Raw genomic sequence first — 10,727 nt, forward strand, 5'->3', positions numbered from 1 at the left:
TCACTGTTTATTTTCTTTCAGGATTATATAATCCAGTTTATAGGTTGTATAATCATCTAATGACCTATTTATAGATTATCATCATCATAATGTAGGTATCTAGATTATATAGGTCATGTTTGGTTTCTTTAGTCTAGGGACTAAAGTTTAGTTAGAGGACTAAAGTTTAGTCCATAGCGTGTTTGGTTCTAGTGACTAAAACTAGTAAGAATATACTAAATGACTCATAAGAAGACTAAAATGACTTTAACATTCTCCTGCTATTAGTACAATTGAACTAAATGAGGGGTAAATGTGGAATTAATATGGTTTAGTCCCTTTTAGCCACATCTTGAGGGACTAAAGCAATTTAGTCCATGTTTTAGTCCTACTGTTTGGCATTTTAGTAACTAAATGAGACTAAAATGGAGGGACTAATCTTTAGTCCCTCAAACCAAACGGGACCATAATCTATCTAATAATCTGAATTGTTTGTTTGTCTTAACTTATTTAAATTGGATTATATAATCTCGAGGGTAAACAAACATAGTCTTAATATATACACCATGTGCATCAGGATTACATGAATACAGCCTCTGTTTTGGAATATAATCGCGCTTTGATTAGAAATAAGTCACACAAAATAAGTTTTGATACAGAAGAAAGGCGAGGGAAAAGAAAGGAATTAAAAAGGGAGGAGAAAACGGTAAGAAAATCCGCAGCACCCACCTAACATTTTTTTTCCCTTCTACCCGCTCACCTTTTCCCCTACTCTATAACTACCTCCATTCCCGCACTAGCACAAGCTTCCTCCTTCCCACATGGGCACCGTCTCCTCCTTCCCCAATTGCAAGCTCCATTCGCGCTCCTCGTCCTCCGCTGCCTCCAGCCTAGTCCCATCTCTGCTCGATTGGAGAGGTTTGGGCCATGCTTCCTCCTCGCGCGCCACGTTCTCGACGGAATTTCTCGTCTACACAGGAGCCAAGGAACGCTAGAATTAGACGCTTCCCGGGGTCCCTTTTAGTTCCCCTCTAACGAATCATAGGTTTGCAGTTTGGTGTGGACGTATCCTGTGATTTGTGGATGGTTTTGGTGTAGAGTTTAGAGAGATCAAGAACTTCCAACTTGGGGTTTCCTGTAGCCTTTTTTAGCTGTTCTGGGGCTTTTATGGGAGTGCCCGTCGCGCAGAAGTCCGATTCTTGGGTGACTGTGCTTGCGATGACGGACAGCGGCGGCCTCGGCGTTCGGCCTATTAACGGAGGCCGAGGGAGTGCCGTGGAGCAGCGTGGGCTCGGACTCGGAGACAACGGGCCTCCAGTGTCCCCACCAGAGCGTGTTTCTACGCCGCCTGCGCCGAGACTAGCTGCTTGGTGGCGCATGTCGTCGCCTGGTCCTCTCCGGTGCTCAACCCCGAGGTGAGCAATTGACTTTCTTGGTTGCCTAAGCCTTGGAGGGGATAACTCGTTGATAGACTTTTCACTGATTGAAATTACTGGGCGCAGGAGCGTTGGATGTGAAGATGGTGATGATTCGGATAGGTACTTTTCCCCACAGAGTGAGTTTTCTCAAGACACTTCTGATACAGATTCGATGAGCACAAGTATTAGTAGGATGTATACCTTCAGGTTAGGGACTTCGAGCCCATTAGATAGTCCTATCAAACAATTGGGAGTAGGAGACACAAGTCCTCCCTCAAGGAAGGGTTGCCATTCTCCTAGATATCCTTGGAATTCTTGCCGGGGATCAGATGATGTTGATTCTAGCTTTATGAGTTCACCTCGGCATGATGATGAAGAGAGGAAATATGATGTGCAACCAATTGATTTTGAGAGTAGACACATCTGGTATCCTCCACCACCTCAGGATGAAAATGGTACTTTTCAATATGATGAGGATGATGACAATGATGTTTGTGATGGGAAGGTCTTTGGACATATTAACCATGATTATTGTGACGGCGAAGATGATGATGATGTGTTAGGGATCAAAGGAAAACATAGTATATCTCACAAAGAGTTCTTGAGGAGTGCTTTACATGGGCATTTCAGGGCTCTCGTCTCACAATTGCTCGAAGGACATGGCATTGATCCTGTGGATGGCTGGCCAGACATAGTATCCTCATTAGCTTGGCAAGCAGCTACCTTTGTCAGGCCAGACACGAGCAAAGGTGGTAGCATGGATCCCACAGACTATGTCAAAGTCAAATGCGTAGCATCAGGAAATCCAAATGATAGGTATGCCCTTCGACTACAACTTGTACTGAAGAATTACATGAAATTTCCACCATGGTATTTTGGAGCTAAATGATTGTCCAACTGTTTGCAGTGCTTTCATTAAAGGTGTTGTTTGTTCTAAGAATGTAAAACACAAACGCATGGTGTCAAAACATGAGAACCCTAGGCTGCTTCTTTTGGGAGGAGCACTAGAATACCAGAAAGTCACGAACAAACTAGCTTCAATAAACAGCATTCTTGAACAGGTCATATCATCATTTTCCAGTTACATGTTCATGCTTATTTATCTCAATATGCTCTTAATATTGATTTTCAAATGCAATGTGTACAGGAAAAGGAGTATCTTAAGAATGCTGTTGCAAAGATAGAGGCTCAACGCCCACAAGTCTTGCTAGTTGAGAAAAGTGTGCCATTGCATGCACAACAGCTTCTTGCAAAAGATATCTCTTTAGTATTGAACGTCAAGAGATCACTTCTGGAAAGAATTTCTCGCTGCACAGGTGCTCAAATTGCATCTTCTGTTGAAAATATCACTTCTACAGGAGTTGGACAATGCCAAACATTCTGGATTGAGAGAGTTACAGAATGTTCATCACCGAAGGTCTCAAACAAAAACACAGTCAAGACACTGATGTTTTTTGATGGTTGTCCAAGACGCTTGGGGTGCACGGTAATAATCAAATTATTTAATTGCATTTCAAATATAGCTTTTATTCAGTGTTACTGTTAATTTCCTCCAAATAGTTTAAATTCTTCTGTCATTTGTCTTTTCTGTCCATTATTTTTACACCTCTAAATGCATTGCAATGAATTTTCTTTGGTGGATAGCAAATGCTTTGTTTCAATAGTGTCTTAATCCTTTACTATATTTGGTACTTACTATTTTGGGTCTCTTTGTTTATATCATGATCATACCATATCCGAAAAATGGCATGCATTTACGCCTTCAACAATATGATTTTATTTGGTTTATGGAAAGTTAATGCCTTTATATTGTGATTATGTCACATAGGATAAAAGTGACGCCTTTGTTTATACTGTGATCATGTCATATCTGATAAAAATGGCATGCTTTTCCTAGGTTCTTCTAAGAGGAAAATCATATGAAGAGTTAAAGAAAGTCAAACTTGCTGTACAGTATGCTTTATTTGCAGCATACCACCTGTCACTTGAAACCTCATATCTTGCTGACGAGGGTGCAACACTTCCAAAAGTCCCTTCAGACCTTCAACTTGAGAAGCCGAATTCTTCCTCAAGATACTATCAGCAGAATTTGATTGAATTTCAAACCATTGAAGGGGAAACTTATGGAGCTGGATGCATCACACCTTGCCTTAATGGCTCTGCAAATCAATCTCATTCAAGAGATGACATAATTCATGAGGAACATGCACACTGTCATTCAAGATCTGACTTAAGTTGGGAAGAATATACTGGTGGAACCATTGATGTATACCCTTATTCCACAGAAGCTTCAATGTATAGTAGCTGTATGCCACCTGTATGCATGACTGTTCAGACACCTAAAAGTTCACTTGCCAGTGCGAGAAAAAGTACACCAGGAAATTTGTTTTTTTCCAATAATGTTCACATAGATGAAGCAGGTGGTGGAATGTCAAAGGTTGATAATGACGTCCTTGACTTGGATAATGGTTGGAATCATATCTCAGATGAAGATTCTGTAGCAATACATGATCACAACGGTAATCACAATGAATATTTTCCAACATCTGACAGTCCACAGAGCATTTTGGTTTCCTTGTCAATTGCATGCCCTCTGAGAGGAATTGTATGTAAGCAGTCTCAGCTATTTCGTATAAAGTTCTATGGTACTTTTGATAAGCCGCTTGGAACGTATTTTCGTGAAGATTTATTTGTTCAGGTACTTGTGTTGTCATCCATAATCTGCTAGTTAACTATTATATAGGCTTTATAGTACCTTATTATTTTTCATCCACTATATTTTCAGACATCATGCTGTGAATCCTGCAAGGAGCCTGCAGAATCTCATGTGCGATGTTACACTCATCAACAAGGCAGTCTCACAATCAGTGTCAAAACTCTTCCATCTGTGAAGCTACCCGGGGAGCTTGATGGGAAGGTATGGATGTGGCACAGGTGTCTCAGGTGCAAACCAAAAGATGGAATTCCTCCAGCCACACAAAGGATAGTCATGTCAGATGCAGCACGTGGATTATCTTTTGGGAAGTTTCTGGAACTTAGTTTTTCAAATCACACAACAGCCAATCGAATTGCCTGCTGTGGACACTCCCTCCAAAGGGACTGCCTTCGTTTCTATGGGTTTGTTGCTTCTTATTGTATACTATTCAGTTTCTTATCTAATAATGACCAACCTAACAGTTAGCGTTCTCAATCAAACAGGCTTGGGAGCATGGTTGCTGTCTTCCGTTATTCACCAGTAGACATTCTTTCTGTCAACTTGCCATCCTCAGTACTGGACTTTGCTTGTCCAAAAGCTCAAGATTGGATCATCAAAGAAGCTGTTGATGTATGTTTATGTTAGTTTTATCTAAGCTTGTCTAATTTGGCTCTAAAAGCCAACCCATTGACATCATTTTGGGAGATGTATTGCCCTAGGTAATCTTTTATGACTTAACTTGCAGGTATGCGCTAGGAAGGAACATCTGTATAGGGAAATCGTTGCTAAACTTGACTGCATCGAAAAGATAGTTAAAGACCAGAACATTGGTATGAAGTCAGGCTTGCATAAACATGTTGCTGATCTTAAGGAGTTGGTTAAAGTTGAGTGGAAGAAGTATGACGTAAGTTTAAATTCTACTTTTTTATAGATTGCTATTGAACTGTACCTAGTTTTCTACTTCTCTTGTAGATTGCTATCGAAAATATAGTTACAGACCAGAACATTGTTCTTTACTTTTTCAGGTTGTATCAGCGTTTTCTATCGTAGATAACTTGCAGACATTTGAACCGTATATAGATGTTCTAGAGCTCAATCTCCTGAGGAGAGAGCTTGTACATGATATTCACGTATGGGATCGCAGACTGTACATGATGCACTCCCTCACGAAAGAGAACTGTCGTACTATGCCAAATGACGCACAATTTTCTGAGAAGTTTACTGAAAGCTCATTAGAACAATCAAAGGATGTGACATCTGGTAAACATTTGAATGCTGAGAGTTCTCTAGAACAGAATCAACCAAGTACGTTGGAAGTGGCTGCAGTTTCAGTGAAATCATCCCCTATGACGGAACAAACCAACACTAGCATTTCACATTTGGCATTGGAAACCACCATTATGGGTGATGCATCCATGCATTCTGTCTCAACTGTTATCAGCTTTGCCCCAGGCTCGTATGAAATGCAGAGTGAAGGAGTGCTGGCTGAACTAGAAGCTGGAAAGACTTTGCAGAAATCACAATCTTCTGCCTCCAATCTTTCTGATAGAATTGACTTAGCATGGACTGGTTCTGGTCAGCTTGTTAACGATTCATCAAGTAGCATGGAGGCAGTTTCATTCATACCTGCTAGTCTGAAGGATAATCCTGCATACCAGAAGGTTATAGCACCCATTAGAATCAAATCGTTTGATTCTGCTATAAGTTCCAGAAATGTTGATGATTCAAATGCTAGTATAAGAAGATCTTATTCTCAAAGGCCCCCAAAGGCTATTGAGAGAACTGGTAAGGGTCTGTCACCAACATTCTTGAACAAGCTCTCACTTCCTGGTATGATTCATGGCGAGAGTCGGTTGCTGCTGTCACAAAATGATTCAGGTGTTATTGTTCCAATTTATGATGATGAACCATCTAGCATGATAGCCCATGCCATGACTGTTCCAGAATATCACAGCTTCTTGTTGCCACTTCTGTATCAGAATAATGAATCTAATTTATTGAATTATGGTTCTGATCAGCCTCAACCTATAACTAGAAATGATTCTAAGTATAACCATTTCACTATTTCTTTTGAGGATGAAGACTCAAATTCCGTTGATAAAGCAAAATTTTCTGTGACATGTTATTTTGCAAAGCAGTTTGATGCAATCAGGAGAAAGTGCTGTCCAGATGAACTAGACTATATCCGCTCCTTAAGTCGCTGCAAGCGATGGAGTGCTCAAGGTGGCAAGAGTAATGTCTACTTTGCCAAAACACTAGATGACAGATTTGTGATAAAGCAAGTGACCCGGACAGAATTAGATTCATTTGAGGATTATGCTGCTGATTATTTCAAATATTTGATAGACTCTGTATCATCTGGAAGCCCAACTTGCCTCACTAAAGTCCTTGGTCTTTATCAGGTTCGTGTTGCTACTACTTTGATACTTCTTGTGTTTATCGAATCATGTGAGATTACATAATGAACATAACTGTGCATTTATGCACCAGATCATTGCCAAGAATTTGAGAGATGGGAAAGAGCTGAAGATGGATGTAATGGTCATGGAAAACCTATTTTTCAAGAGAAAGGTATCAAGAATATATGACCTAAAGGGTTCTTTGCGTTCCCGCTACAACCCTGATACTTCAGGGAACAACAAGGTTCTCTTGGATCTTAATCTGTTAGAGACACTTCACACAAAGCCCATTTTTCTTGGAAGCAAAGCAAAAAGAAGGCTAGAACGAGCTGTCTGGAATGATACTTCTTTTCTGGCAGTAAGTAGACACTTCACACTTCTGTGAGATCTTATTTCATTGGTGAAGTTTATATAAACCATACCCCCTGGGTGCAGCAACCTAGTATTTCTATCTGGACTGTGTGACCTTGGTTGCATAGCTAATTTTACATCGTCGCTCCAAAACTGATTCATGCACTCATTTCCACTTCATCACAATTCGTACTATGAAGTAGTAATCCTTTTATGTCATGTGACATGAAAAGTATGCCAGTATCTACCCTGGACATGTGGCGGTACATTGATTTTCAGTATGCACTTTAACCTTGACCCTGGCGATCTGCACCATTGCTGGGTTTCCTGTTCTGATTAGCCTGATCTGCACATATTTTTCTCCATCACGAGTGTGTCCTGTGAGTGTCAAGAGGGAGTACTGTTTCAACTCCCCCTCTCTCAACGACTGTTGTGTATGCAAATTTTAGGTGCAAGCATGCAAACAAGTCTCTTGTGCTTTTAGATCGTGATCCAACCATGGTTACACATTTAACACTTAAACCCCTCACCAGTTTGCACCTCTGAACACATGTATAATATGACGCGAGCTAGTGGGGGGTTTAAGTGTTGAATGTGCAACTACGATTAGATCATAATCTAAAGGCCCAATAGACTCGCACGCTTGCACCTAAGGTTTGCTTGTACAATAGTCGGTTGCACTCAATAACAGGCTAGACTCAATGATCCCAACAAAAAAAATCCTTCTTTTGGTTTACTATGATCTATAATATGTGCTTGATCCCAACAAGAAAAAATCCTCCTTTTGGTGTACTATGACCTATAATTCTATAATATGTGCTCGGGCATCTGAATTTTGGACAATCTCACACATTAGAAATGCCCATTTACCTTCCCCCGTTATTTTCAGTATTCCAAGAAATCCTAAGCAGCCAATTGATATAGGAAATATTGAATGACCAGTATTAGAAATATTACTTGAGGCTTTGCCTATTGATTCTATTGGGATTCATATTTGTTTCTACAAAGATAGAAATAGGCATCTTTTGCAACATCTGAAATTCAGTTGTGAAAACACTTCAATATTTCATTTTGGTGTTTTGAGGTGCATATAACAAATAGCACATAAATCAAAACCACACATACACACAAGAGACAAACCTTTGTTCAGTTATGTGACATCGCGGAGAGATGTAGAAGTAGCACTACAAAAGTGAGTAAGAGGGGGATGATGTATCCATTTTTTTGGATGCACAAGCCTGATGGCCAGTTGAGGTAAGGTTGCACAAGTGTGGTATGGAGGGAGAGACAGCAGAAAGTAGCCCCTAGCCAGGGTATAGCGTGGTAGCTAGCAGAGAGAAATTTTAGTTGATGAAAATGCAAAGAAATTAAAAGATGGGCAAGGTCATCATTAGAAGTGCATAATATATAATTAGTGGCAAATGTTGTCTATTTTTCATATTTGCAGTGGCAATCTATAAATTGTAATTGGTAGCTAGGATGTGGGGCAGGCCGGGCAGACAACAAACTGCGGGGTTGCTAGGTTGAGGTAGCTTGAATGCACTGGTTTTTGAAAAATACACTGTTGCCAGATGAGTGATTTTGGTGCCAGTGTAGCAAGACTTGGTGGTTAAGTTCACGTGGCGGCTACTGTCGATGGTTCAGATAGTAGTCTGCTTCCTGCCGGCTACTTGGATATGCTGATTCGATTCCCGGCACATTTTGTTGTTGTCATTCTAATTGACAACTTGTATCTAACCTATCTTGTGAGTATGGTTCAGCTTATACAGATGATGATATTTGAGTAAACTGGTCAGATCAACAAACTTTGTAGCATGTTCATTTAGAATAGGGGGTGTTTGGCACTGCTCTGAGTTTCAGCTTTAACATGAAGCTGTGGACTGTGGTGTATAATATAAATTTAAATGGTTTTTAAAAATATTTTTAATTTAAATGAAAAACAAAATGACTTGTCTAAATATATTCTAAAAGTTTGCAACTTTAGGTTCATGATTTTCTGAAGCTCCTAATGACCTGCTTCATCAACTTCACCAAATTTTATGAAGTTGAAGCAGTCTCAAACATGTGTTTGAATACACTAGAGCTAATAGTTTTTTTTTGAATGGGAGGGGCAAAAGATTTGCCGCTCCAATATATTAGAGAGGAGAAACAATTACAAGACACTCACACGAAGACAAAGAGGGAGAAAAAAGAGAGCAGAAGGGCAAAAACTCAACCACCTAATGAGGTTAAACACAACACTGAGCCCAACAGGCCCCAACTAACCCAAAAGGGCACCAACTAGTTCTTTCACTAAAGAAGCGACCTGATCTGGATTCTTCTGTTGATTCCTGAAGATCCTGTTGTTTCTTTCTAACCATAAGCTCCACCAAAACTAGAGCTAATAGTTAGTTGGCTAAAAAATTGCTAGCGGAATTAGCTAGCTAACTATTAGCTAACTTACTAAAAATATCTAATAGTTAAATTATTAGCTAGACTGTTTGGATGTCTTTAACTAATTTTAGCAGTTAACTATTAACTATAGTGCATTCAAACGCCCCAGATGCCGCTGTTGTCACTATCTAACTTTTGCTGCCATGCATTCCCCTTTTCCACAGTCGGTGGATGTGATGGACTACTCTCTCCTAGTCGGCATTGATGAAGAAAGGAAAGAGCTTGTGATGGGGATTATCGACTATCTTCGGCAATACACTTGGGACAAACAACTAGAGACTTGGGTGAAGGCGACAGGATTTCTTGGTGGCTCCAAGGATGTTCTGCCGACCATTATATCTCCTGACCAGTACAAGAAGAGGTTCAGGAAGGCCATGTCCAAGTACTTCTTGGCTCTTCCTGACCAATGGTCACCGTAACGCCAACAATGCATCCAGGCCATTCCAAGCGCGGCGACAGGGAAGACCACTCCGGTTTTCTTTTTCTTTTTCTCTCCCTTCTGTTTCTTTTAGGACGATCTATCCATCTGTGCCTATTGTATGCTGTTTTTGTTCACAACAGGCAGGATGAACTCTGTGGAAGATTGTGGCGATTGTTGTCCAGCCAAGCAGAGGTTAGGCGTCAATACGTGTACATACCCTACACTGTAACATGAAATTGCAAAGGAAATGAAAATACGCGAACTCGCGAGTTCCTTACCAGTGATATGATTTGAGAAGCTTGCCCATTGTTGCTTTGTGAGGTCTAAAACAATTATTCACTCCGCTTCTTTCTACGTTTTATATTTTATTCCGTTCTAAATTATAAAATGTTTTAGCTTTTTAAGATATTCGTAGCGTCTCGAAAAAAAGATATGTTATTTTTTTTATGTATTTTTTTTCTAGATAATGGAAAATGTTCCGACTTCCGGTATTTTCAGAGTAATGGTCTCAGACCACGTTTATTACAACCATAAAAGTCAATGACAAAACAAGATTCATCTTAGACGAAGAAACACAAAAGGGCATCCACGTGAAGCAAAAAATCCTTTGCTCGTGATTCTAGATGCTGGCAATGTTGAACTAACAGCTCCCTTTGCTCATCTATGTGCTGCAACCGAGCACATACTAGTAACGTGTTCTCTTTGAATACAACCTACAAGTAGGATTTTGGTTTCCTCTTGTTAAGTATAGAGTCATTCCCTGTGTGCCAAATTACCCAACAAAGAGAACTCGCTCTGGTTAATAACATAGAATTACTTTTGTGACCCCATGTTTTAACCAACTATTGAATAAATGAACATAGCTTGTAGGTGAGGGGATCCTAAAAACAATATGAACAGCACGCCATATAAATTTAGCGTAGTGACAATCAAAGAGTAAGTGTTGGATGGATTCTGACCTGCTACAAAATTCGCAAGCCTTACTACCATTATAATTCCATTTAGATAAATTATCTTTAGTTAGAATAACT

The 10,727-nt window shown here is 40.0% G+C and overlaps 1 protein-coding gene across 1 annotated transcript; it reads left to right on the forward strand.

Annotated features, from left to right (window-relative positions):
* Positions 1 to 778: 778 nt before the first annotated feature.
* LOC100193462 (Putative 1-phosphatidylinositol-4-phosphate 5-kinase/ zinc ion binding family) lies at positions 779 to 9,972 on the forward strand. Its single transcript, NM_001358738.1, has 11 exons — positions 779 to 1,394; positions 1,482 to 2,213; positions 2,305 to 2,458; positions 2,545 to 2,883; positions 3,295 to 4,095; positions 4,183 to 4,514; positions 4,596 to 4,722; positions 4,838 to 4,996; positions 5,118 to 6,494; positions 6,583 to 6,849; positions 9,440 to 9,972. The coding sequence occupies exons 1-11, from the start codon at positions 1,147 to 1,149 to the stop codon at positions 9,692 to 9,694; spliced, it is 4,791 nt and encodes a 1,596-aa protein (NP_001345667.1). The 5' UTR covers positions 779 to 1,146; the 3' UTR covers positions 9,695 to 9,972.
* Positions 9,973 to 10,727: the final 755 nt, after the last annotated feature.

Source organism: Zea mays, chromosome 6 (genome assembly GCF_902167145.1).
Source record: "Zea mays cultivar B73 chromosome 6, Zm-B73-REFERENCE-NAM-5.0, whole genome shotgun sequence".
Classification (NCBI taxonomy): Eukaryota; Viridiplantae; Streptophyta; class Magnoliopsida; order Poales; family Poaceae; genus Zea; species Zea mays.

What these genes read in the sequence shown, in the direction of transcription:
- LOC100193462 (NM_001358738.1), top strand. Translation starts at nt 1,147, where the DNA reads ATGGGAGTGCCCGTCGCGCAGAAGTCCGATTCTTGGGTGACTGTGCTT. An exon ending in GACTGCCTTCGTTTCTATGG is followed by an intron (nt 4,515 to 4,595) that starts GTTTGTTGCTTC and finishes TCAATCAAACAG; the next exon opens with GCTTGGGAGCATGGTTGCTG. An exon ending in AAGTCCTTGGTCTTTATCAG is followed by an intron (nt 6,495 to 6,582) that starts GTTCGTGTTGCT and finishes TTTATGCACCAG; the next exon opens with ATCATTGCCAAGAATTTGAG.